This window comes from Malus sylvestris, chromosome 12, assembly GCF_916048215.2.
Source record: "Malus sylvestris chromosome 12, drMalSylv7.2, whole genome shotgun sequence".
Taxonomy (NCBI): Eukaryota; Viridiplantae; Streptophyta; class Magnoliopsida; order Rosales; family Rosaceae; genus Malus; species Malus sylvestris.
Window position 1 is genome coordinate 28,742,016 of NC_062271.1, and position 27,491 is coordinate 28,769,506.

The 27,491-nt window shown below is 35.3% G+C and overlaps 2 protein-coding genes across 14 annotated transcripts; one reads left to right on the forward strand and one right to left on the reverse strand.

Annotated features, from left to right (window-relative positions):
• Positions 1 to 11,335: 11,335 nt before the first annotated feature.
• On the reverse strand, positions 11,336 to 16,243 carry LOC126591803 (uncharacterized). The gene is made up of 4 exons (XM_050257490.1): positions 16,109 to 16,243; positions 15,897 to 15,943; positions 14,393 to 15,229; positions 11,336 to 13,745 (listed from the first exon to the last, which is right to left on the reverse strand). Exons 2-4 carry the CDS (start codon positions 15,900 to 15,902, stop codon positions 11,784 to 11,786), a joined length of 2,805 nt encoding a protein of 934 aa, XP_050113447.1. The 5' UTR covers positions 15,903 to 15,943; positions 16,109 to 16,243; the 3' UTR covers positions 11,336 to 11,783.
• A 1,911-nt stretch (positions 16,244 to 18,154) lies between these two features.
• On the forward strand, positions 18,155 to 26,905 carry LOC126591804 (probable methyltransferase At1g29790). 13 transcript variants are annotated; one of them, XM_050257497.1, is made up of 4 exons: positions 18,155 to 18,278; positions 18,375 to 18,492; positions 18,602 to 18,684; positions 18,849 to 26,905. In XM_050257497.1, exon 4 carries the CDS (start codon positions 25,784 to 25,786, stop codon positions 26,756 to 26,758), a length of 975 nt encoding a protein of 324 aa, XP_050113454.1. In that variant the 5' UTR covers positions 18,155 to 18,278; positions 18,375 to 18,492; positions 18,602 to 18,684; positions 18,849 to 25,783; the 3' UTR covers positions 26,759 to 26,905. The 13 variants fall into 13 exon arrangements, with proteins under 13 accessions (XP_050113454.1, XP_050113456.1, XP_050113458.1 ...); XM_050257499.1 differs by having other exon boundaries at positions 19,542 to 26,905; XM_050257501.1 differs by having other exon boundaries at positions 19,664 to 26,905.
• Positions 26,906 to 27,491: the final 586 nt, after the last annotated feature.

Sequence of the window (27,491 nt, forward strand, 5' to 3'; positions counted from 1 at the left end):
TATCGATATGGTAATTTACGAAAATATCGATGGATATATAGAAATTTATATCAGTTGTCTTCGATAGAAATTATAAAAATTTTGATTTTCCTATATCTTGCTAATACTGGCTAAAGTTTGCATTTCACCACACCTTTTCTATATAGATCCTTGATTTTTAAAATATTTCTATAAAAAAAATTGATAATTCCGTAAATATTTTAAACACGAAAATTTAAAAAAAATGTATGAATGGTATAAGCTTTTTAAATAATTCGGGCAGTGGCAGACAAGGGCTTCTCGCCGAGAACTTGTCCGTTTGTGAGGAGATTTATTAATTAAGGAATTTTTGTTCCCAAAAGGTCACTTTCAATGAGACAAAACCACAAGATTGCCACTGCACAATTAGCCGCCTTAATGGGCGAAATGCCCACGGTACCCTAACGTTCGCGGGTGGGCGCTCTGGACGTGTTCTACTTGAAAAGGACCCGACATGAACACAAAAATTCTTATTGACGTGGCACATGGTGTGTAGATCACAAGGTCAATTTGTCAAGGGGTATTTTTCATACTTCCCAAACAATTGATGGCCATTTTGGTCATTCAACGTGGCCTGCTTCAAAGGTGATAGGTTTATGACGTGTCGTCAACCCACTATGGTAGTAAACAAAGTAGATTGGTACACGCGAAAACCCTAGAATTGACCCGCTCGTAGAATAAACAAGAATGTATGATTGTTGAATCTTTTCAATGGATTTTTTTTTTTGTTAAACAAAGGGGCTGATTGTTTTATCTTCAGTAGCATCGCATGAAGCTTGAATCAATTCACAAAGATGATTATCTGTGGCACCATGTGATATCAACTAGACAACAATTGTTGAATCAGACTTCACCGAAAGATGTTGAACTCATTTATTCCAACCTCCAAGCAAGTTGTAATCCCAAAAAGATGCCCAAATTTCAGCGTTGAGAATCTCTCTACGCCCTAGATTAACGCAAAACCCAGCATCCCAAGCTTCAAAAGAAAACATAATATGGGAAAATTTTAGTGGACAAATTTTAGTAGATGCATAACCAGGTATTAGCTAGAAAAGAAAAACATAACATGGGATAAATTTTATACCTTATATAAATTGGAGAAAAACTTGCGCTGAAGTATTTCACATCATTCGTAAAGTACCTCAAAAAAAAAAGAAAAAAAAAAGACTTTTCAGCATTTTTATTTCACTCGACCTTATACAATTTTCATTCGATTTAAGAGTACGTTGGCCAGATCAGAAAACCCTCCGGAGTATAATCTTCTTCTCTCATATAGATATAGGATTGCATGGAGATAGAGCCGTACTTTTATATTAAGGTTTAATTAGTTAATCATCAATTCTTTTTGGTCTGAAAACAGATTGCTGGTGATGAAACAAAACTTTCAATAGGGCTCAAGTTTATGATTTCAATTATTCCAATTTTTAAAAGGTACATTCTGTTACTTTTGATCTTTAAAAGTTTTTGTTTTATGAAAGTTCTTTAAAAAGGTTGAAGGTTACCGAATATAGTAACACAGAAGGGAGATAAGTGTACGAAAATAGATATGAACGCCAAATCTCAACCGTACGTTCTGCAAGTGCAATGCAGCTAAGCTTGCTTTTTGGTCAAAATTCAGCAACGCTTAGAGGATGATGGGACTTTTGCATGGCTACGGATTTAGTTAACTGTTATATCTTCATTTGAATTTTCTCTGATTTTTTTGTTTGTTTTCCTTTTTAAAGTTATAATTAATGATACTTGGAAATTTGAAACCGCAGCCATGCATGCATGTGAGTCTCTGTTTATATGTGCGTACGATCGCCGCTAAATTCAGTCCATCACATTATAGAGGACCACATTTGGCTCGTTATGCAATGAGAATGACTTTTTAGCAGGAATATGCCGATAACGTATTGTTCAATGCTAACTAAACAAAGTATAAGCTTTATCCTCCCTAAAATCAAACCCTAGATTTTTGCAATCTTAGTCGCCGGCCCCTTCTCCGACTTGGGGTCGGCGGCAGTCACTCCCCACCTTCTTCCCGGCCTCTCTCTCCCCCTCCTCGACCCTCTGCCACCCCATTCACCGCTTTTATTCCATTCAATCCCTCCCCCTTCCCCGTACCGCCCCTTCCCCCGCGTCTCCCCCCTCCCTACCCTCTCTTAGCTTTTATAGCGCCTCCCCTCCATAGCTCTTTCCCACCATTTTGTAAGTAACTCGTCCTTGGTTGTGTGCCTCTACCCAGATCTGAGCCATTCCCGTTTCAAGGTTCGTCAAATTGGGGCTGGTTTGTGGATTGGGAAGGTTTTGTGGTTGCTGGTGGTTGGTTTCACTTCCATCAGCTTGTTTCCATGGCAATGACCCCCTTAACCGATTTGGTGGTTGCGCATCCTTGCACATTCATATCTGATAGACATGCTGCCTGAGAATTCTAATTTGACGGCGCCACTGTCTTAGGTGTGGTCTTGGTTCATGACCTGCTCGCTAAGATGAGCTGACCGGTGGTCCCTTCTCAAAGTAGTGGTTGATTTCGTTGCCTCGCCCTATGAATGTTGTGGTCGTGTGTTTGCGGTGGTTAGATGTTGTCTTCGCTTTATGCTTTGAGTTCGTTGTCTCGTCTTTCAATAATGATTTTTTGTTGTCTCGCTCTATTGGGATGATTTTATGTAACCTCGCATTTATACGATGACCTATGCAGATGCTGATATAAGTCCATTACATCTATCGTGTTTTTGTAACAGATTTGTATTAATGATGTTTTGTAGGGTTAGGACAGTGTTTGTGGTAGCCATATAGGGGTTTACTATTATTTGTTTTACTGTGCAAATTTACTCCAAATCAATTTCTTGGTCACTGGAGCTTATGTACCCAATTAACAATCTCTATAATTGTTTGTGAAGTTTAATGAAATACCACCCTATCGTTTCTTGTCAAAAATCAGCGTATAAGCTTTTATTTTATGTACGTTGTTCAATGCTAACTATTTCGTTGTGACACATTCTGTCTCACAATATTAGAGTCATCATGCCATGAAAATTACTCTATATTTGTTCATGTGTTGTACGTTACCGACTTCCAGTTTCAGGTTACGTTATCAACATGTCGATGTCAGTTACAGTTAAACAGTTATAGACTTTCGTATTCCTACGCAAGAGCTAGCCCCGAAAGAAAAATAATTAAAGAGGATTATATTCATTATATTATTTGCTTGGCCTAAACTAACAATAATATAATTCTAATGATCTGATTAATTAGCTAGCGGTTGGGACGTAGCTACCTAGCTAGCTTGTCTTATATATGTAGGGTTTGTAGTTCAATTCGGATTTATCACTAATCAAGCATTAGTATTCTATACCGAAACAAATATTGTATTAGTTAGTACGTGCGTGTGATTACAGCTATCTAGCTAGTCAAATTACGTGTTTGTAAATATATACTAAATAATAGAGAACTTTAACTAAAATCTTTCGGTACTGTTCATTTTAATGAAAAACTACATTTTTATACCAAAAAATCAATCATGCTACTATTCACATTACCCTTTATTTTGTCCTTATCGTTAAAACTCAAAGTTTTCAAGCATTTTTCATTAGTTTTCCTAACAATATATGGTTGTAATCTTAAGTGCAATGTAACTATATATATATATATATATATGTCCAAATGGTCTTTGTCAAACTAACTCACCCCCAACCGGCAGAGTTTTTTAACGTAACGGTCACACTATTAAGTGGTATTTTTATTTCTTGTGTTATAAACTTATAATACAAAGTGATGAGATAGTTAATATAGTTGATATTTCATTAACCTAAGTCATAATATTATGAATAAATATGTTATAACACAAGTAAACTGATAAAACTACGTGAAGGTAGTCTTATATGGTCTACATGACAGTGTTGTATGGTCATACGGAAAAACCCAAATGAACACAAATACAAGACGACTGAAGCAACGATAATTAGACATGGTTGAGGTATAAAATACTATTTTCCATATCAATAAGCTACTGCATATACTATATGTTTGGGTTAAAACTGGAACTTTGGGCTCAAAAGGAAGTTAGCCTAGAAAAAGGTCTAGAAGGAAGGAAGCCCAAGGCTCAGCCGAAGCCCAGAAGGAGGAAGGGGCCCTTTTCCCAACTAAGTGCAGATCACTTGAGCCATTTGCTCACCTACCTAGAAGTCAAGTGGTGTAGACTAGCCAGCCAATCAGCCCAAAAATACTTTACGTTGACAGTACAAGTAAAAAGTTGATGAGTCACTACCTTTCAGCTGCATTCGGGCAAGATCGATGCTGCAGACAGCCAAGCCAAATCATTTATAAAAAGGGAAAGAGAAATCAGAGATAAGGACACTCAATCAAACAAACAAATACACAAACTTTGCTCAAGCCAGATTTGCATACGAATCTGTAGTCAGCATCAAGCCTTCATCATTTTCAGGATCAACCTTCACCAAAAGCCTTTGTAAAAGATCTGCTACCTTGTCTGAATCTTGATGTAGTATCGATTCCCTCCTGTAAACTCATTTCCCAATCTCCCCTTCTAGCTTTCAAACCCTTTGTAAATCATAAAGAGAGGAAGTTGCAAGACGATCAGCCTTGCCCGACCCTCTTTGTTCTGTCTTTTCATTCATAAATCTAGTAATATGATGTATACTTTCATCTATATCCAAGTTATTTCTAGCAAGTTTATGATTAAAAGGCTTATCGATTTTTGGATCTGGTCGGTTTAATGGTGCCCAACCATGCAAAAAATAAAGTTGGAATACGCACTCATAGCTTGACTAGATCTAAGTTCTAACCTTTCGGGCATATAAGATTTATCAATCAAAAGTCCTTAGTCTCAAGGCATAAAAAAGAACTTTATGTGGACTTACCCATCCATGACAATCCTTGATAACAAGAAGTCCGAAGTTACTTGGGGCGCAAGTAATCAGCCTATTTCTTAGTTTTACTTCTGTTATATTATGATTGCCACAGAACGCTTAAGTATAGAATTAATTATGATGGGAAACCTCAAGGCCTATACCTAAGGCCCTACTACAAAGGCACCTATCTGGGTTCGTTCTGCTCTTCGGGCTCGGGTGATTAAAATATAATAGTTGTAATACTTCTGCAACAATGAAACAACCACTATATTTTCGAGTACTTGGTTAGTTTTGATTGCGAGCTTCAAGGCCTATACCTAAGTCCCTACAAAGGCACATTTCATAGCTAACTTGGTCTCTCGGGCATAGACAATTAAACTAAACATCTGTTTTACATCTGTCATGCTAAAGATGGCAGTGGCACGCCTGAACACCTCAAGTTAATTTTGATTGTGAGCCTCAAGGCCTACACCTAAGGCCCCACAAAGGCACATTTCAAAATTAACTCTGTCCTTCTCTTACAGCCCGCCAATAAGCAGAAGCCCGATAAACAAGATCAACCGGCGCCAATCTCTTGGGGAGCTATGTGCTCGTCGGCCAGGAAACGTCCCCATTGGAAATTCCTCCAGACGAACACTATACGTCTTGCATTTTGTAGTCATATTGCTCAACAGCCTCTACTCTTATGTAAACACACATCGTCAATTACTATTCATGACGCAAAGCAAAACAATAATTAGGCTTCTACATACATATAGTAATATATACCTATATTTGTCGAACTCGTAACACACAACATTTAGTTCTGATATCAAGACTTAATCTCTGTTCTCAAATCATAGGTCCCCTTAAAAACACTTAAAAACACTAATACTATGATCGAGTTGTATTTCTCTTCATTTGTAATTAGAATCTCTTAGATTGACTATTATTTATAATTAGAATGCTGATCATTGTGTGGCATATCGTAAATCTCTCACCGCTTTAAAAATATTATTATATTGGAAAATATAAATAACTAAATAACCTTGTAATATTGGTCCATATAAGTGGAGGCATATGCATGCATTTACCTCAGTTAAACTTTCCATCACCCATGTCAATACTGATCCGCAATCATTGGGGCAAAAGGTCAATCCATCGAATTGTTAGTCATGATTTATGGTTATTGTAGCTAGTAAAAGCAAAAATAATTGAGAAGATTCGTAGCTATATATTAGATTTAAAATGATGAACATTCGTACACGTAGACTAAGATAAAGTGATTAATCATATTAGTTGTACACTTAATAGAAAATAATTTGAAATGCTCACCGACTGACCGCCATTTTTATTTGAATAAAGACCAGTTTTTCCCGATCCCATAAATAATATTAAAGGGACCAATTAATATATTAAAAATATCTTGTTCTTAAATAGCAACTTCTAATTTAGCAAGTAAGGGATTTTGCTATGTACTAGGTAGCATAACTCGAAGATTAGGAACTGTTTTTAAGTTGACATTAACCCATGCACGTTCGCCATTTTACAGAGAAATGATGTGTTTGTTCCTGTCGCTTGACTCCCTTTTGCCTATCCAAAGCCAAAATATATAAAAGTATGCGTAAAAAAACTGTGTGAAACTTATTTCTCTTTTAAATATTTTGGAACTCGTTTAAAAGTGCTTTTAAAATGACTGACAATGCTTTTGGTGAAAATATTTTTGAAATTAATCCTTAGTAAAACCCAAGTAATCCTGAAAAACAAAACACTTTAACTAGTTTGTATAAGAAGCACATATCTGATAATTCTTTCAAAAAATACTTAAAGTGCTTTTGAAACCCAAAATCAATTTCACTAATAAATGTTTTTAGAAACCAAAATATATTTCACTATAAACGTTTTCTTCATTTTAAAAGGGAAAGGGATCCTCTCCGGATCCCTTCCTCCTAATCCACCACATCAAGGAATCCGTGCCGTTAAAAATTGATCCAACGGCTACAAATAAGGGCTCACTTTAAAAGTTATAATAACTTCAGTCGTTAGATCAAATTTCAACGATACAGATTTTATGATTTGGTAGATTAAGAGAAAGAGATCTGAAAATGATTCATTTTCTTTTAAAAACATTTTCAAACAAACTTTTAATAGTCTATATATTTTCAAATAAATTGGCCATTGAAAATCCATACAAGGTCTTGGTAGCCCTTCCAAAAGCGAAAAAAAAATTAATATTCACTTTCTGGCTTTTTTTGTTATTGGGATCGGGGTAATAGTTGGAAATCTACTTTCAAAACAGAACCCTAGATTTTGTTGTCTCATTACGGGATGAATTAGAAAGTGGGGGTGTCATCAAATCATCAAATCATGAATCAAAGGGCCAAAAGGTTTTCATCTATGGAATAAGATCCACTCCGAATCTTTATGTTTGAAGTACGCGGATTGATACATTCCCACCGTTCAAGAGAGAAGAAAGTGATTTAAGCTGTTTAAGTTTTTAGATTTATGATATTGGCCAGTGAGATGGATTAATAGGGGTTGTACAATTAAAATTGAATGGCTTGAATTCGTGGGCTCTGGACACAAAGAACCATAATGGATCTCACTCCTTCATCTACAATGGTAGGTAGAACCATAGAACAAGAGACTGCTTTGCCCTATGACATTTACAATGATCATTTAGTCTTACGGCATTTTGTATCTACTTTTCTAAATGAAATTCTTAGTTCAAATTTCATAAACGAAAATGGTTGAATTAATAAACAAGAATGAAAAATTTCTTGATGGTAGACAATTAGCTAGGATATATAAGAAACAAGACACAAGTCTATTAGACGGATAGTGATGTGAAAACTTGGAAAGAATATCTTGCAAGCTAAATATCTCAAGAACATGCTAAAATTGACAACAAATATATTAGTATTTTAAACTAGGAAGTTACATGCATGGGCCCGAAGTACCGAAGTTACTTACGAGCATCGTCGATCGACTCGATCTGAGTCATTCTCTCCTTTTCTCTGCTCTCGTCCTTGAATTTTTGGCAAAATGTTGACATTTTGTTCTCAGTTAGAGAGAACGTCACGCTTTTTTTAATTTTTGACGTCTAGGAAAATTTTGAATCAAAATTATTGATCGTGATTGATTTTGATTTTACTAATTCTCTATTTGTGAATTAAGTTGATTATATTTTCTTAATTATTGGCGCCACAGACGTCCCATTAGCGCCAAAAGGTGTGGCCAAAGATGAAAGATGCATCATTTTTTCTTTTCAAAACCCGACTTTTTGATGAAAAGAAGAAAAACATGTAACATGATTACAGGAAAGTTCCTAGGCAATAGGGCATATAGGCCCAACTCAACATTTTAAGACCATCTCCAACCCTGAAAATTTAAGTTAGAAAAGTTTAAGTCATAACCCAGAAACTGTTGGAAAATATTAGTATTTATGTTTATTTTAATATTTGGGTTTTGCTTGTTAGTTTAGAAATTTGGCCTAGCTCATCCGAGTTAGAATTTCTTAGGTTTAGTTCTCTATAAATATTGTTTGTAATTTAGTTTGAAAAGCAAGTTACTCATAAGGTAGCTCTTGGGGTTTTGTAGCCCTTTCAGCATTCTTGTTTGTTTAATAAAATTCTTATTATTTTGTAATTTTTATCATCGCACACTCTGATATTCAACTTGGTATCAAAACGGGTTTCCACTTCGATTTGTGCCCTTGCTTCTTCTTGGTCACTCTGTTTATGTTTGTTTTTTTGTCTTTGGATATCCGGTATTGACAATCGTGGTAGTCTGAAAAAAAAGGGGTTGTCATTGTTCGTCGTTCGTTCTTGTCCTACACTCTAGCATCTGACTTGCATCCTTAGAAATCTCACACCAGCGGGTTTTTTAAGTTCTGCACTTGTTCACTGGAGTTCTGCAATTGCTAGCACAGAAGAAGAAAAAAAGGAAAAGAAAAGAGGAGAGAAAAAACAAAAAAGAAGAAATAGTGGTTTGTTTTTTAGAGGCCCACACGGGCATGAAAGAAATATTGGTGGTTTGGTTGTTTTTAAGGGCGACATTGGTGACTTGAGAAGGTGGTTGTTTGGCTTGTATTGGGAAGATTGTTCTTGCGGCAATCACCCAAATGTTTGAACTGGTGACCACTCGAGTGACGTTGTGTACACGGTAAATTGGATTTTTTGTTGGTTTATTCGGAAGTTCGCGATTGGCACCGGGAAAGTTTGCACTAGCATTGGTATTTGTCTTGCACTGGCATTAGCACTAACATGGAAATCTTGCACTTACACCGATGGAATTTCGTATTGAAATTGGCATAAGAAGTTAGCATAACAGAGCTTGCATCCACATCGTCTGTTGGCAAACTCATGTCGTGTACATCCATGAGTTTGACGAGGGTGTTGGAAAATATTAGTATTTATGTTTATTTTAGTATTTGGGTTTTGCTTGTTAGTTTAGGAATTGGGCATAGCCCATCCGAGTTAGGGTTTCTTAGGTTTAGTACTCTATTAATACTGCTTGTAATTTAGTTTGAGAAGCAAGTTACTCACAATGTAGCTCTTGGAGTTTTGTAGCCGTTTTGGCATTCTTGTTTGTTTAATAAAATTCTTATTATTTTGTAATTTTTATTGTCGCGCACTCGGATATTCAACTAAAACTATTTTTTTTCATCCAATGTTTATGGCTTAAATTTTAGCCCGAGAGTATTAAAATATGATTTTAGTCTCTTTTTTTTTTATAACTTTTTGAAAATAAAATTTATGTAGATTATTCTAATTTATTTTCATGAACATTTTAACTTAAAAATATTTAAATTCCAATAAATAATTAAAAATCATACAAATACATAGGTATTTATAAAGTTTTATGTGAAATTTGACTTAAATAAATTCTTTAAATTATTTTAGACGTTTAATTTAATTTTGGGTCGTCAAATCTTTCTTTTCTTACCATTAGATTTGATCTCATTTTATCACAACAGTTGGATTACATGTAAAAAACAAAAAAATGTTTAAAATATGACAGTTTGGTGGGTCCAGAATAATTTAAGCCACAAAATCTAGCCCAAAAATATACTTTTTGTCCAAGACTTATTTTAGCCCAATGGTTGGAGATTGTTTGGTGAAGCGGAGTTTTAAAGTTTATATTTTAAGTTTTATCCCATGAATTGGAGATAGTCTAAAGAAACCAATCTGCAAATTGGAATTGGGTACGAACCATTTTTTTTTTTTTTACTAGCGATATTCTACTTTAAACTAATCTAAATTGTGAGAAGAGAGCTTCGAACTCGATCAAATACATACGAGCAGTGGCGAATGTACATTGGGACCAAGTGAAGGTCTTCCGATGACTCTTCGAATGTTTGGTACCGATCCCTTTTGTGCCCATCAAGTGTTTGATATAATATCGGCTAGGCATATCTCGACAGGTTGCATCTAAAACACTCAACAAATTCTATCGATATCACTCATCACATTGATTCGGCATATGTCGATATTTGTTGACATGTGCGCAACATGATTTGGCTGATGACAATAAGCTTGCCAAAGTGTTCAACGAAATGACTCAGTGAATAAACTGAATTTGTTTTGCACGCTTCTATCTAAAAAACTTGTATTTTAACATTGGGACTCCCGAAGGTTCGAATTCTAGATCCGTCACTGCATAAGAGGAGCATATTCGCTTTAGCTAATGTATTATGTAACTATACCCATGTATGGAGGAGCCAAATATATATTTTTTTGTTCTTTGGTATGAGTAGGAAAAATTATAAATTTTGCTGATTAACATGACAAAACTGTGTTTACACAAAAAATATGTGGTCCAATATCTTGTTAGATTTAGATAGGGTTTTGTGTTTCTACGTATATGTTCTAAGTTTAAAACCCCATCCCAATATAATTGTTCGCACTCTTCTGCCTCCCCTTAATATTGGTATTATTTTTTTTTAAAGCAAAGGGTAATCACGATAGTCAACGAAATTATAGCAATGGTCAAATGGGTCAACTAATAAGGCATTTCAATCTAAGCAGGCCCATGTTTGGAAGCCTATCTAATATTTGAAGGCTTGAAGCCCTAACATACAAGACCCAACAGACCTAAGCCTATTTCAAGCCCTAAACATTTAAGGCCCAAAGACCAACCAAATGAGTTAAAACATCAAGGTTTTGAAAGCAAATGCAAAACCCTACTTCCATTTGATATGTATGTTGGGACCAATGACACATTAACGGCTGAAGCAACCGTCTTGTGTCTGGGCGACTGACCTTAGCATTTCTCATGTGTGGAATCAGGTGTGCTGGGAAAGAACTATGATATAACAGGACAGCCAAAGGACTAGGGAATAGAAACCAAATTATAGGGCACAAAATAACAGTGAGATTATGAGATGTTCTATATAGGATATAGAACTAACTTTCTATCAACAAAAAAAAGCACCCACCAAACCTTAAAACCCTGCTGAAATAGAAAAAGTGCCAACAAAAAGGTCATCAAAACCAGCCCCGGATCTTTTTCCGAATACATGTTTAACTTACAACGATGATGAGTTCATAACAGATTACCAGAAATTAAAGTTCTGTTCATCATGTCAGCTATATTATCTTTGCAAACCCACTAACTAAACAGTTTTGGAAGAAACTTGAACAGCAAGTGACCCCTTGAAACAGTCATCCATAGCTCAGACGAGAAATTTCCTATTTACCCCAAAAACCATGAATAGCCATCAAAAGTGCTGTCAAATTTGCCTAGTTTAATCTCCTATCATTGAATTTTCGAAAATATTTGACAATATTCTTGTCCATCTGGAAGATTTGACAGTTACTACTTTGTGCAGTTTTGAAACCACTTTACAAATCAAAAGATAGATTAGTACCTTACCAGGGTTAATTCTTCTGAAAATCACAACTTCAAGATGACACAAGTCTTCAAACACACCTAGTGGCTAGTTGGCCACTTTTCTCCAGTTTGATCAAGAGGTTTGCTATCCGTATCTTTGCTAACATTCAAACCTTCGTTCACCTCGTTTTCTTCTGAAGCCACAATTCCACTAACAGTATCAGCATGACTTGAAGTTACCCTGACTCTCTTCCGGGCCTTGCGGGAGGGTCTTGATACTTGATTTTCCCCAGGGACATCTTCTGAGTGGTTTTTTCTCTTTTTAATTCCTAATAACCCGTCTGCAAGAGCTTCCAATGCTCTAGCTGTTAGCGGTCGGTTTCTTGTGCTTTGCCTCCTAGAGATCATGTTAGAGGTACTCAAAGTGTCTACAACATGTGCTTCAGTTGATGAGAGGCACAGACTGTCTACATTTGTTTCCAAGTTGAACACAACAATGTTTTCACTGTTTCTACTGTCCATCAAATCCTGATGTAGGTTTAGGATGGATGATTCCTGGTCTTGATGATTCTCATTCTTCTCATGCGACATGCGCTCACCTGAACAATTCCCACCATGAGTTTCAGAACTACTCTCCCTTACTGGACTACCTTCAGCAAGAGAAGCAATTGATGGCTCCCTTTCAAGAGGACCCGCTAGAGAAACAACAAGCTCGCCTGCATCTAGAGAATTCAATGGGCCATGGGATCCCACTTGTTCTGACTGCAAACCTTGAGAGCTACTGTTGACGAGGCAACCTGTTTCTGCCTTAGCACAAGCAGCTAATCTTCGGCGTTTGGGGAGAGAACCTACAGAATTTGAATGTCTATATTTCTGTTTCCGACTAAACTTAAGTAATGTAGTCCTCTTCGGCTTCTTGTCATCAGACATCCTCTTTTTTTTATTCGGGTGGCCTTCTATTTTTTCTGTAGAATCTGAGCTATTTTTGTCTTCCATTTGGTTTGTACCACCAATATCAGATATATCCCTATGGCAGTTGTCGCTGAAATTATTCACTTCACCATCCAATGAAATATCAGCAGCATCAGGCTTATGCTTGGCCAGTAAATCCGCAGACAAATTTTCTTCAGTTTCCTGTAAAAGACCAGTTGACTTAGAAACACTTTCAAACACAGTTGGCGAGCATCTCAGTTCTGTAACTGTTGATGATTTTCCTCTATGAACTAGACTGGTATCGACAATTGTGAACCTCTTACGCTTCAGGTGCTTGGCCATATTGGTTTTACTGTTCAATTGCATTTCAGCAGTATCACTTTCATGTCCATTTAATTTATTCTCACAAGAGTCCCCTTCATTTTCTCTTGAACAATTGGGTTGTTCTGAATTACTTTGGAGTTCAACTGGTGAGTATTTCAGTTCCACTATGCCGCGTGATTTTGCTCCATGGACCAAACTGGTATCAACAACAGTGAACTGCATGCGGTTTGGTTTGCTAGTAACGACCCTTGGTTTGAGGTAGCAATGGCGTTGATGATTAGATAGATCATCCTGGTCTGATGTCGCCTCTGGAACAAGTTCTTCTTCACCTTGAAGTTGAATAAGTTCTGGTTCAGATGCCACTTTGTTCAGAACATCGCTAACAGAATCAAAATACTGATCTCCCCTTGTCAATTTTCTTCTTTTGAACTTCTTTATGCCAGGCATAAGAAAAACCAAAGAATATGTAGGTTGCTCAGAATGCCATCCATTTGCTAGCAAACGCGGCCAAACAGCCTCCCAAAAAATATCGTTAGATCGCCCTTTGCTCAACCGAACTCCTCCGGTCAAATATTTAATTATTTCACTGAATGTAAGAGAACTAAATGCTTTGCAAGCTGGTAATTTTGGACAAGCTGGAAGCTCCTGATTGTTCTTTCCAGCTTCCAGGGCAAAGCCTGTAAGATCTTCTTTCCCTTTCCCAATTCCTATAGCTACCACAAGGACACGAATGCCAACAATGGACTTTAAGAAGGATACATATTCTTCTAGAGACGTTGTCCCCTCTGCAAATAATTTGTAACCCTGCTAATAACAGATCACAAGAGAAACAAGGAGTGAGAATCATAACATTTACCTCTCAGATAGATAAAGAATATTCAAGCTACAACAACATTCATAGGAGCGTTTGTAATCTATTTCTGAATCTGAGCTAAGAATATGTTATACAAGAATCAATCTATTCCAAACCATGAAATATTATGCATCTGACTTGTAACAACAGAAAGTCAACATTTTTATTAATTGTCATTGTTAATAGAGAACCATTGAACTGAGGAAAACAAACTTCCATGAATAAAATTCAGCAATACGTACGTTAAACTCTCAATTCTGTTGCTATATAACAACTCTCCTATCACCTTTTAAAGAGCAAGAAAAAGTGAATGAACAATAAGAAAGAAGAGAGACTGGAGCGGTGAAGCCATGGGAGTACAAAATGGTATCAACATGCATTAAGTGCACTGTCAAACAAAATATACTTTTCTGGAATCTACAGCATAATAACAAGGTTTCCTTTTCGACTTCATTGCAAGACAAAAAAATAAATGATGGTATAATTTCAGTGAGATACAACAAGTATGTACACTATTACAATTATTGATCCTATTAAATTATGTTCCAGGGCAAAAAAATATCTCACATATAAACTTAAATAGTGAATTATGAAGTACCTCTGATAAACATTTTTGAGATTCTTCTGAGACATGAGGAATTATACGAGATAACAGCTCCCGTTGCCTCCACCCTGTGAAAATTTTCTCCCCAAGTATACATTTCTTTCTTCTACTTTTCCGGCACTCTGACCATCTGCGGTGTGCATCAGACCTATAAAACTTCCCATAATAAAATGACAGTATTTCTCCCATGGCTTTGTTCTCCATGAATCTCTTCACCTGGTAAAAGCTCTTCCCGAAAATGTATAAACCCAGAAGAAAGCTATCCACTTCAGCATCACTCCAAGTGCTTCTTGATGAACCGGGAACTGGAAAACAGCACTTGCTTCTCAGCGACTGATTTGCATTCTCTTCCACCACCGGCGGCTCAATATTTTCTGCTTTTGATTCTTCTACCTTGTCCAACCCAAATAACAAGGCTGCAACTTTGAGTTTTGAACTTTTCTTCCTCAGTCTAGTAGGATCCTTCTTTCTCTTTCTAGCTTCCTTAGAACTCTTTCCATTAACCACATTATCAGGGTTAATTGGAGATTCCAGCCTGCGATCTTCAATGTTATTCACTTCGTCAGAATATACAATTGGTACGGGCAAACCAACTAGAAAGTAATGGGAACCATCAACAACTTTTGAATGAGCAGGATTAGTCAAAAGCTTATACTGCTCAGCGTCCATAGTCAGGGAAGGGATTTCCACTTGGTATGCATCACCAACTCGGGGAGCCACTTGCTGCTCTCCGAACATATTGCTTATATCAGGACTACCTGGATCAAGTAAATGCTGAACAGATTTCTCTTCGATGCAATTACCAACATCATCTGGCTGATCTGATTCCATCTGCCAAAGTTTATAGAAACATAACAATAAACACTTAGGATTGGAAAAAGGCATTAAACATTCACCACGAAACCTTCAGCATACTGCATTGGGTTTTATTTGTCACTATCATCATCACTCCTCAAGCCAACACGGTTTATTAATTATAAACTCGGGGATGCAGATGCTAATGAAAAATGAAACCCAGATAAAGATATCTACAAAGAGAAAATGACCCCTGAATGAAGAAGAAAACACATAAAAGCAGATAATTTCAAGATCACCAAACCAAATTCAGATAACCAACCTAGATCTATATCGATAAAAGACACAACAAAAAATGCTATCAAGCATGTTGAAACAATCGATACAACACAGTGTCACGAAAACAAAAGCCAAACAAATAACGAAAATCAAACGTGTACAGCCCTCTCTGAGACAAAAACGCAGAAGCTTATGTAAATTACAACCAAAATATTACAAATTTACAGCCAAAGCAAATAGCATTCAAACCAAACTTTCATAGCCAAACCCTGATCGGATTCTCGTATTAACCCACAAAATTTAGCTCATATAAAACTCCAGAAAAATGCAAACAATAACAACAATGCAGAGAGTTGTTTCACAAGCGTTAAAAACAGTATGCAAAAGAGTATTTAGAGAGAGAGAGAATTCAGTAGTGGCTAACCTCCATGGAAGAGCTTGAAAGTCAAGAACCCACGTGAAAAACAAGACCTGCGCAAATGGGTTTTCGCGTTAAGCTTTGATTCACATCTATTACCAAACTTTACTATAATATCAAACACATCGACAAAAAAGTAGAGCAAATAAATAAGAACAAACCAAACACAGCCTTACGAGTTAAGAGAGAGAAAGAGACAGGAGAGAGCGAGAGAGTACCTGGTTCAAAAGAGATAAACTTTCATATGGGTTCGCAGAGATGAATTCACAGGCTCTCTGAAGGGAAGGAGAGAGTGGAGAAGTGAGAACCAAAAAAATCAAAGTGTCGTTTGGTGTTTGCATACAGAGGAAGGAAGGCTTTATAGGCTCGGAGGAGGAGAGAATATGTATGTCTCGTCGTGTCAACAAAGAGGTTTTTTTTTTTTTTTTTCTCTTGAAAGACGTCAACAAAGAGTTTAGTGCAAGAGAAAATGCATCACATAAGAAGTTTGTCATGAAAAATAAATGAAAAATAAAAAATAAAGACTCCAAAAATCCAAGTGACAAATCAAAACACTTCACTTTAAGTTGTCGCCAATGACTGTTCGGCCCAGCAAGATCGATATTTTCATTATCGGTTAAAAAGAAGATATGAGTGTGAATCTCGTGAAAACTTTAAGTTATCGCCAATAGCTGTATAGTTCATTAAAGTCGATATTTTCATTATGCTAAACAGGAGATCTGAGTATTATATTTGTCGTATTAACCTAAAAAAGTAAAAATGGATAAGATTTGAGCAAACTAGCATAAATGAGAAATTACAACGTTGTCCTTTCGTGATTTGACAAAAATACTTAAATTATGAAGCTTTCCTTATAAGATAAACGAAATTACGATTTTTTACGTGTCCTCATAAATACTCGAATTTCATTAGATATGTTTTCTTTGTTATTAGTGGAAAATGGAGATTTGAACTTGTGACCTCTTATAAGGTTGAGAAAAAAGACACCGTCAAACACAACGACTTGTTGAACAACATTAACTCAATCTAAAAGTGCTCATTTAACAAGTGAAAGAAAATAAATTATGACCAAAATAATATCTAAGTTTAAATCTCGTGAATTTATTGAGTTTAAAAAATAAAAAATAAAGATAATCTTCGAGCAAAATTGTGTAAATGAGAACTAAGAAATTACATCATTATCCCTTTTTAATTTGACTGAAAAACTCAAATTATGACTCTTTCTTTAAAATAAAATAAAAAGTAAATGAGGACGTATTCGTGTCCTCCTAGATACTCAACTCTCATACGAACATTAGCCATTGTATAATTATTGTAAATAACCTTAAGTCCATCTTATGGAAATACCCATTTAGCAAGCGAAAGTGAAAAAACATTCAGATCAGAAGTAATAGAGGTGAAAGAAATGCCAGAAAAATATTGATAATATCCGCAAGATAGAAAGGATATTATCTTTTTTTTATGTTCAAATTTTATCATTGTAACTTGAATTTATCGCAATTTTTTCAAATTTATAATATAAAAATATCAAAAATTTATTGATATTTTATTATTTTATTGAATCGTTGCAGGGTTGCAAACTCTGAACGTAGCTTGCTCTTACCCTCACCCCTAAACTAACCCTAGTGACATCTTGTCACTACAATTTTATATCATTGGAAGTGTCTAAAAGATAAGATGCATGCTTAAAGCTTAGTGTAAAAGTTGAGTAGTGAAACATGCAAAATGTTTACCATCGAGTGCATGATGTGTTGGCAATTACATGATACTTTTGGATGCTGAAAGGTTGACACGTTTGTGTGCCGAGTATATATGAAACATTGGCTACAAACCCATATGTATGCAAATCATGTAAAACCTAGAACCTACCTTATAAATCTTGTTCCATCACTCCAAAAAAAAAGACATGAAGAAGCTTGTCGAGATATCCTTCGGATCCTTTCTTTTCCCTAACAACTGTCGCAAAATTTTAAGAACTTGAAATGTGATCAAATTTAACTCTCACATAAATAAGTTTGATTTTCTTGTTATTTGATATTTTTCAATTCATTTGATTTGACGGCCAAAAATTAAGAGGAGTGTATGTATATGGAAGATAAAAATAGGTGTATAAATATCATCATCATAACATTAAAGGAGACACCAAAAATATCATCCCATAGCACGGTAACTTCGTCAACCGTTTTACCGTTAGGTCACACGACATCCCGATATAAGTAAACGGCAGTGCATGTGATAAAACGACGTCACGTTTCCCTCCTCTCCCGCCATTTTAGGGTTCTTGCCCTCCATCCATCCCATGGAAATTAAACCGGCCCCAATTGGTTTGACCCGGCACACCGCTACCATCCAACTGGTCACTGCTGTTCTTCTTTCAGCTCCAAATTTGTAAAGTCAACTCCTTTTTTAATATATTAAACAAACAAGTGTGCAGAAGATTTAGTAATTAATTATATATATATTTTTTTGGCCTGAATTTAACAGGGTTCTTCTTCTGGAGATTCGTGCTTCAATGCCTGTTGAGTAAGAAGAATGCTGCTAAATAAATTAAATAACAAAAAGGGAATAAATAATGGGGAATTTTGTGGATTTTGTGAGTTGGGTAAGCTTGAAAAATACGAATTTACAGCTCTTAATGCTCAATTGGGAAGTGTATTATTTGGAGTAAATTTGAAGTATTACTACAAGATTCAATCTTTTTTATCTTTCAGATATTGGATTTAGAAGATATGTTAAGTTTATGCACAGGAAGATTGATTTGGCTTCAGTTTGATCATGGAGATTCTTCATCTGGGTGAGTTTAAATTTGGAAATTTTATTTAATTTATGGTCAAGTGGGTTGTTTTCAGTTTCATTTGCTATGTTTCTTTTGTTAAATGTTGTTTGGATGCTGGGAAAATCTGAGGGAAAAGAAAGTTAATTTTTTTTTTTAACTTGTGTTTGATGTTTTGGCTTCAGTTTGATGCATATTCCTGGAGATCATGGTTCTGGCTCTGTTTAAATTTGGGTTATTTATTTCAGTTATGGTTTGAGTAACTTGTTTTCAGCTTCATTTGGCTATCTTTCCTTTGTTAGAAGTTGTTGTTTGGATGCTGAGAAAATCTGAGGAAATGAAAGGAAATTCCGAGTCTTTTAACTTGTGTTTGATGTTATGGTTTTTGGGAATGAAATGTAGAAGGTTTAGAACTAATGGAAATTGGCTCCTCTGTGAAACTTTAGAGAAAATTTGGCTTTTCCTTTGTTATAAATTATTTTCAGAGAAAATTTCATATGTTTTGCTTTTGTATTGTGGGAGAAAGTTATAAATTGATGTAAAATCGAAGTTGCAAATGTTTGGCCTTGATTCATGTTGTTTGAAATTTACACATTTCTGAATCTTGGGAGTTTCTGTGTTCTGGTTTTTACATTATATAAGACTGGATGCTCATCTTACGAATTGCATATCTGTTGTGAGTTCATACATTTTCTCGGTAAAATGATCCGTTGTTTTAAACGTGTAAGTTCGATTGTGGCTTGTGCTGAACATTTTATTTTCCGATCATTTTGTAATCACTATGATTTGTTTTTTCGACTGGGTTGAAAATCCGAGAAAAGGAAGTACAGAATTAGTGTTTGGTTAGAAGGAAAGTTGAGGTTTCGTGCTTTATTCAGGATGGCAAGGTGGTGTCATCCGAAATGTAGGCTGCGTGAATTAATGGGTTGGCTTCAGATGTTATTGGGAGGCCCTGTTATAATTTTCAGCATATGCAGTCTGTTTAAGTTCTACTCTGCAGGCGTCTTCCTTCACAATGAAGACATATGCCGACAATTTACTGGCGTCAAAGATGCGGACGAAGGTTTTGACATAAAAGCTTTGTCTGATCGAGTAGGGGAAGTTCTAAATAAACTATAAAGCTTACAAGAAAAGCTCGAGTCAGCGGTGCAACAAATTGAGAAGGACAAAGAGGCCTTGCACACAACTAACATTTCTAAATTTGAGTACAAGAAGTTGTAAGATTGTGAATGACAGTGAATGTTGTATTGGATCATTCTGTTGTTAGTCACTTGTCTATCAAGTTGTTAGCAACCAAAGTGATCCGATAGTCCTAACATAATAAGGATTATGAAGTCTTATCCCTTGCAATTAACCTAGAGGAAATCTGATAGATTTTATTACGAAGATGTAGAATCATGGTGGGACTTAAACACTAGAGAGATAGGGTCAATCTTCACAGCCAATGATAGGTCGGGTGTGTTAAAAACCCTAACGATATAAATACCACGGTTAAGTCCCTGCTTCCATACTCTTGTACTCTCAATCACGCCAAACCCTATTCACGGTAGAGAGACATTTTGAAGTACTGGAAGTAGAAGACAACCTGTGAACTCAAGCCACCATGTCTCCAATCGGTGCAGGTTAGTATCATTCATCTTCTTCTTGTAATTATCATGATGCATGTTAAATTGTGATCCTAGAACCATGTTGTATTAGTCCACCTAACATGTGGTATCAGAGCCAAACAACATGACTAGAATCCAATTCAAATAACTGCATCGTTATGGATAATTCAAATCATCCTATTTTGCTTCCGCTGTTCTTATTCTTTCATGACTTAATATAGTTGTATGTATGATGATTGTGTGCTGCGATGTTATTCATCATAAAGAAGCATATATTATGGCTAATAAGTTTGGTGCAGAAACTTTATATACGGTGCAGGGCGTAGATAATACAATATGCAGGAGTTCAATTGAAATCCCAGCATCGTTTGATATTGAGTGGAACACCAATCCAGAATAACGTCATGGATTTGTGGTCCCTTTTGGTTGAAAATTACACTTTCAGTGAAGCAATTGAAACAAAATGTTTTATTAGTCAATTATGATTTGATAAATTTATAACTGGTTTCTGATTCATATCTGGAGAAGGCATAAAGAATTTTCTCCCTGACATGTTTTCTTCACTGTGTTCTCTTCCGCGAGCTCGACTGTGATAGCTAATTTCAAATTTCTAAGTAAGCCACCATCCAGTTATTATTGGTCGAGCCGTTATTCGGGTTTTGCTTCCTCGCACATCATCAAAACCCAGTTGAGAATTACTCCCTGCATTTGGGTGAGCCATTGTGATCCTGAGGAGCTTGAGCTATATATCTATCCTGTTCACAATTAAGTTTTCTGGGCCTTCAATTCCTAATGCCTGGAATGAGATTTTAAGGATTTTCTCCAATTACATTTAATTTCGTTTATTCCATTTCGCTGCATAAAGTAATGGATTACAAGAATAATGGTATGGCCACTTTGGCGTATTAGTTGAATGGTTGAACTAATTTAAATATAAATGCTTCCTACGTTTTTCATATTGGTTTTGCAAACTAACTTTCTCATACATGTTAATTAAGTTGATGTTCATGCTTCCCTCTATCGTTATGCTTGGAAACACCCCTCTTCAGAAATTAGAAATCAGAATTTGTTTGATTTCAGTTCAAGTTTGTAACATTTGTCCTTTGTGACCTTCATCTTCAAACATAAAATTGCGTTAGTTGAGACTCTGTATTTGATAAATTTCTCAAATACACACAATTGAGATTTTGGAGAATTTATTCAACGACGTCTTTTGCAAGTAAGTCTTTTGCATTCTCTTGTTTGCTATAAGTACATGTTTGATATGACTGATTACCTATGACAAATTATGAATACTTATGATATGTTATGATGATTCACGTCAATTGCAAATACTATGTTGATTATCGTATAACGTCTTGCTTGTGGTTTAGTGGATTCAACTTAAGTTTAATGAATTCTGCTAACCTGCGCTTGATAAACATCCTTTTTTTTTTTACAAGTCAGAAATAGGACATGTTGAAAACGCAAGAAACTCACATGAAAGGAAAACCATTCATGTCACTAACCTGGGCTTGATAAACATCCTTTTTTTTATAGAGACTTTCGTAACTACAAACCTTATGTAATTGATTTCATGTAGTTCGGAATAGATTGTATATACTGCAATTTTTCACATTTTTGGGACATCAAATAAATTTATAGTAAAGTGTTAAAGGCGATACCACGCTGCTGGAATTCTGTAAACCTCAGCAGCAAAGTCTGTTTGTGATAATATTTTGATGTACTTCTGCAATTCCTAAATTCATGAAATTTTATTATGATATTTGTCAAGATGTTTATTTTAAATCTGGAAATTTTCACGAGCAGTGGTTTGAAAATGGTGAATTATTGGTGAAGTTTTAATCTCGGGAATGTACTGCAGAATTTATGCGACTTCTGCAGCACATTCCATTTTGATTTTATTTTTAGCCCACTTGTAGAATCGAACAAATTATGGAATTTTGAGTGACAGTAAATTTATATGTCTACTTAATTTCTGGAAATTTTCATGCACATTGGAGAAAATTTTATTTTTTGGTGAATTATTTAGTCTCCGGTATGTACTGCAGAATTTTGCCGTTTCTGCAGCACATCCCATTTCGTATTTTCTTTTAGTACACTTGTAAAGTGTCAAAAATTATGAAATATTGGGAATTAACAGATTTGTATGTTTACTTATTGTCTGAAAATTTTCATGTATATTGGATGAACAATGAATATTTGACGAATTTTAATCTTAGGTATGTACTGCAGATTTTCTGTAGTTTCTGCAGCACCTCTCTTTTCAAATTCATTTTTGGCTCGCTTATAAAATTTTAAAAATCATGAAATTTTTCAAAACAGTAGTCATATATGTCTAGTTCATACGTACAAATTTTCATGACAATCTAAAGAGAATTGAGTTTTTAGTGAATTTGCAAACTAAAGTGGTGTTGCTGAATTTTTGGTACTTCAAAAACTAGTTATGTTATGCAATATTGTTTTCACTAATTTGTGCATATCCAATAGTACCAATTGTTTGACATGTTTATTTGCTCTAATATGTCCTGGTTTTCAATGCAAATTCTCAATTCTAATGACTTTTATTAGTAAACACTGATTAAATTTTGGTTGAAAAGTGTATTGGTTTGTTTTGCTCAAACCAATGTTTTGTTTGGTCATTAATTTTGATTATGATGATCATTGTCTTTCGAGACAAAAATTGGAAAGTGGCATCAGTTTACTAATTGATCATTTGGGTCCCTGTCGAATAACTAAATAACCATGTTTTCTCTTTCGAGAACTCTATTGTTCAATGTCAAACAACGACATATTTTTTGTGTCTGATTAAATCTTTCGAGAATCATTGAATATCCAACAAAACGGTTATTTAATACTGTTCTAATAGATTATTTTGAAAAATCAGAATTCTAATTTATATGGTGAATAATTTTGTCCCAATGGGAATTTCAAGAAATCACTCACCTATTATAAATTAGTATTATAGCAAATCATAAAATACTTTTAACATATGTTCATCTGGCCAAAGCTGTTGAAGCTATATGTATTTTGTGTATTTTATGTTTTGGCTAGCTATGCAGGTATTTTCTTTGCATGATTAGTTTCTGCCCAAAGGTGTAACAATCATGCAATTTGCGTTTGGTTTGATCCTCCACAACTCGACTACTTCCATGATGAATCTTGCAGAATCGAGAATGAGTAGGTAAATTTACCAATATTTTGTCTTAATTTTCTCTGACTTCTAAATTGGATTAAAATTATTGTTGAAAAATTTATGTTATTGAGATATCTAAGTGTTTATTTTAATCGAATTTGTTTTAGAATTAAAACATAAATTTTGAGTTTGGATTCCCTTATTAGGTTTCATTTTAATTTATGACCTAATTTTTAACACATATGTGAGTCTTCTCTGTTAAAAAAAAAGGTCGTACCCAGTGCACAAGGCTCCCGTTTTACGCAGGGTCTGGGAGAGGTGAATGTCGGCTAGCCTTACCCCCATTTAGTCTTCTCTGTTACACTAAAATAAAATAAAATTTGTAGTAATTGCATAAGTTTTTATGGAACTTTTAATTCGAACCTATTAATATATATATATATATATAATCTTTATTGATTCAACTAGCCTATATTTTGTTATATGAAAACCACTTTCTCTAGTGTTTAATCTTGCAATTTTGAGTGTTTGCCCAAGTGGGAGAAATAATGTATTATGGGCTTCACACTCATCAATTTTGCATGCTTTTAATGGTCATAGTTTTGGTAGATAAAACCTACATTATCATACTTGTTTATATTTTATATATGCAACTAATCTTGCAAGAAATTCAAGAAGGGTTAATGAGTATATTCTGCTCAAAAGTGTTTTGCTTATTAATTCTTGTTTGTTGTTCAAGAAATTGGACTTATGATTTATATGTTATTAAGGAATAATTAATCTGCTCAAATGTGTTTTCTTATTCAGTACAACTATAAATCAATGTATAGTGAAACATGGAATTGACAAGATTGTATATACTTCATCTGCTCAAAAGTGTTGAAGCTATATAAGTTTACCCTTGTATTTTATGTTTTAGCTATGCAAACCTAATATAATTAGTTTCTATCCAAAGATGATTATGGAATTATATGCTTTTGATGCGATAAGAAAACATTTAGTTAAAGTTTTATATTTCTGTCAAATGTTAGATGAACAAAACTAACCAAATGATTTTGTATAGTTTTTCAGTCATAAGAGTCACTTCCTTACAGATATCTAGAATAAAGATGTTGAGCTCACAAATTTTATGTTCTAGATCCCATGACTAATGTTTTGCCAATGGGAGTACGTGAAAGGTATATGTTTCATTTTGTAGACATTTACAAGTTTTGTTTTACTCTCTTAATCAGTGGGAGTAATACTAATTTATCTATATAATTTTGTCTTTGTTAATCAGTGGGAGTAAGAGATTACCTTTTGTATTGAAAATTTGAAGTCTTAGTGGCTGATACTTTAAAAGTAAATTTGGTTTAAATTTTGTTCATAAGTTTTAATAAGAGGTCATGATTTTGTAAACAGTATGTCGTATTTTACTTGTTCTCTTATTATATTCTAAATTGACAGAAAAGTTGGATTTTGTTACCAACGCTGTTGAGTTCTTTTGTAAACTACTTTTGTATTGAAATGTCTTTTTCATATTTTCAGTTCGACTATTGTGAGCTAATGTTTTGACTATTAGCTCTTGACATCATGACTTTGTTAGCAACAAAGTGCTTTAAGTTGAATGTGTATGTGGTCTTGGAGTGCAAGGAACTGACCAAGTTGTTCTTTGTTTTCTTTGGTTCTGCATTCGATTCAAAGTGACAGGTTGCTAGGAAAAGTTATTGCATACTTATGAAGACTCAGTGATCACCATGAGTTCTTATTTTGTTAGGATGAATCATTGACATTCAAGTGGGAGAATGTAAGATTGTGAATGACAATGAATGTTGTATTGGATCATTCTGTTGTTAGCCACTTGTCTATCAAGTTGTTAGCAACCAAAGTGATCCAATAGTCCTAACATAATAAGGATTATGAAGTCTTATCCCTTGCAATTAACCTAGAGGAAATCTGATAGATTTTATTACGAAGATGTAGAATCATGGTGGGACTTAAACACTAGAGAGATAGGGTCAATCTTCACAGCCAAGATAGGTTGGGTGTGTTAAAAACCCTAACGATATAAATACCACGGTTAAGTCCCTGCTTCCATACGCTTGTACTCTCAATCACGCCAAACCCTATTCACGGTAGATAGACATTTTGAAGTACTGGAAGTAGAAGACAACCTGTGAACTCAAGCCACCATGTCTCCAATCGGTGCAGGTTAGTATCATTCATCTTCTTCTTGTAATTATCATGATGCATGTTAAATTGTGATCCTAGAACCATGTTGTATTAGTCCACCTATCAGAAGTATCTGGAGGAGGAAGTAATCAGGCCTCTTTATACCGCTCATATTTCTCTGAGGCTGATTCGGTTACCTAAAGCTGAAGGTATTCACAACTCAACGATGAAAGAAGAGCCTTTGATTAACACTTTTGTGATTGAAGAGTTAAGGAAGTATATAACCCCAAAGGAGAGTATAACCGGGAAGATTAGTATATACGGAACAGAGAGGATATATAATACAATTGGACATGCTTGTGTGTTGAACAAGAAAGAGTTGGAAGAGTACATGAGCTATGACATCGGGTCTTATTGCAACGATGATTGGAACTTAGCTCAGAAGCTGATGCTTAACGGTTGTGATCCTTTGCCCCGGATGCGGTGCTTGACAAGGGCCTCCATGGTCTACCAGAAGCCTTACCCTATCAACGAGTCTCTGTGGAAACTTCCGGATGATAGAAATGTGCAGTGGAGCAATTATCATTGCAGGAACTTTAAGTGCTTGATGAAAAATAACACCAAAAGGGGTTATTGCAAGTGTGTCGGATGTTTCGAAATGGAGAAGGAAAAGCTTAAATGGGTTACCAATAGCACACTTACTGTAGATTTTCGGATCAGTGATGTTCTGGCTATTAAGCCTGGGGAGATGAGGATTGGTCTCGACTTTGGCATTGGCACAGGAACATTCGTGGCAAGGATGAGAGAACATAACGTTACAGTAGTCTCTACTGCACTTAACCTCAGGGCGCCTTTCAACGAGACGATTGCACTGAGAGGTTTGGTTCCATTGTTTATAACATTGAATCAACGCCTACCGTTCTTTGACAACACAATGGACATGATTCACACCGCTGGATTTCTGGACGGCTGGATTAACCTGCAACTGCTGGATTTTATCCTGTTTGATTGGGATCGAATTCTGAGGCCTGGCGGATTGTTATGGATTGACCGGTTCTTCTGTGTTAGAAAGGATTTAGATGACTTCATGTATATGTTTCTGCAGCTGAGATACAAGAAACACAAGTGGGCTATTTCCCCTAAATCAAAGGATGAAATCCACCTTTCTGCATTGTTGGAGAAACCTCCAAGAGCAATATAGTTACTAACATCCATGTTTGTACTCATAAACCATGAGGCTTTTTGTTTTCTTTTTGCAGTGAGAGGTTTTGTGATTTTAACGCTCGTCTTTTAGTCTCCTGCACTCCATTGTGATCGCACAAAAGATTGCAAAATATTCAGGTTGAAATACATGAACTCTATATACTAAAACCCAATGGAAAAAAACAGGAAACTAATGAGAAGAGTTTGAAAATTTTAAGTTTTAACGATAAAGACAAAATAAAAGGTAAAGTGAATAGTATCAGGATTGACTTTTTAGTGTAAAAATGTGGTTTTTCGTTAAAATGAACAGTACCGGAGTTTTTCGTTAAAGTTCCAAAAAAAAAACATTGTTCTTAAGCACAGTAAAAGAAGAAAATACCCCTCTTTTACTGTTTGATTCATCTTTATTTTTAAGGAAAACTAATGAAAAGGGCTTGAAAACTTTGAGTTTTAATGATAAGGACAAAATAAAGGGTAAAGTGAATAGTACCAGGATTGACTTTTTAGTGTAAAAATGTGGTTTTTCGTTAAAATGAACAGTACTGGGTGCTTTTCGTTAAAGTTCCCTTATTTTTAAGCCGGTAAAGTAAATTATCAAAAATGCCCTTTCAGTTCATGAGTTGTCGAAAGAGAGAACGACATCGAAGTGTACCCCTCCGATATTGAGTTTTTTTAGGTACCGTTTGGTACGTGGGATTAGACGGAACGGAGTGGGACGAGACGTTCCGTCC

Excerpts from the sequence above, each read along its gene's own strand:
- LOC126591804 (XM_050257496.1), top strand. The coding sequence starts at position 25,784 with ATGAAAGAAGAGCCTTTGATTAACACTTTTGTGATTGAAGAGTTAAGG.
- LOC126591803 (XM_050257490.1), bottom strand. Across the intron at positions 13,746-14,392 it reads CTCAAAAATGTTTATCAGAG|GGTTACAAATTATTTGCAGA; the intron begins GTACTTCATAAT and ends TGTTATTAGCAG.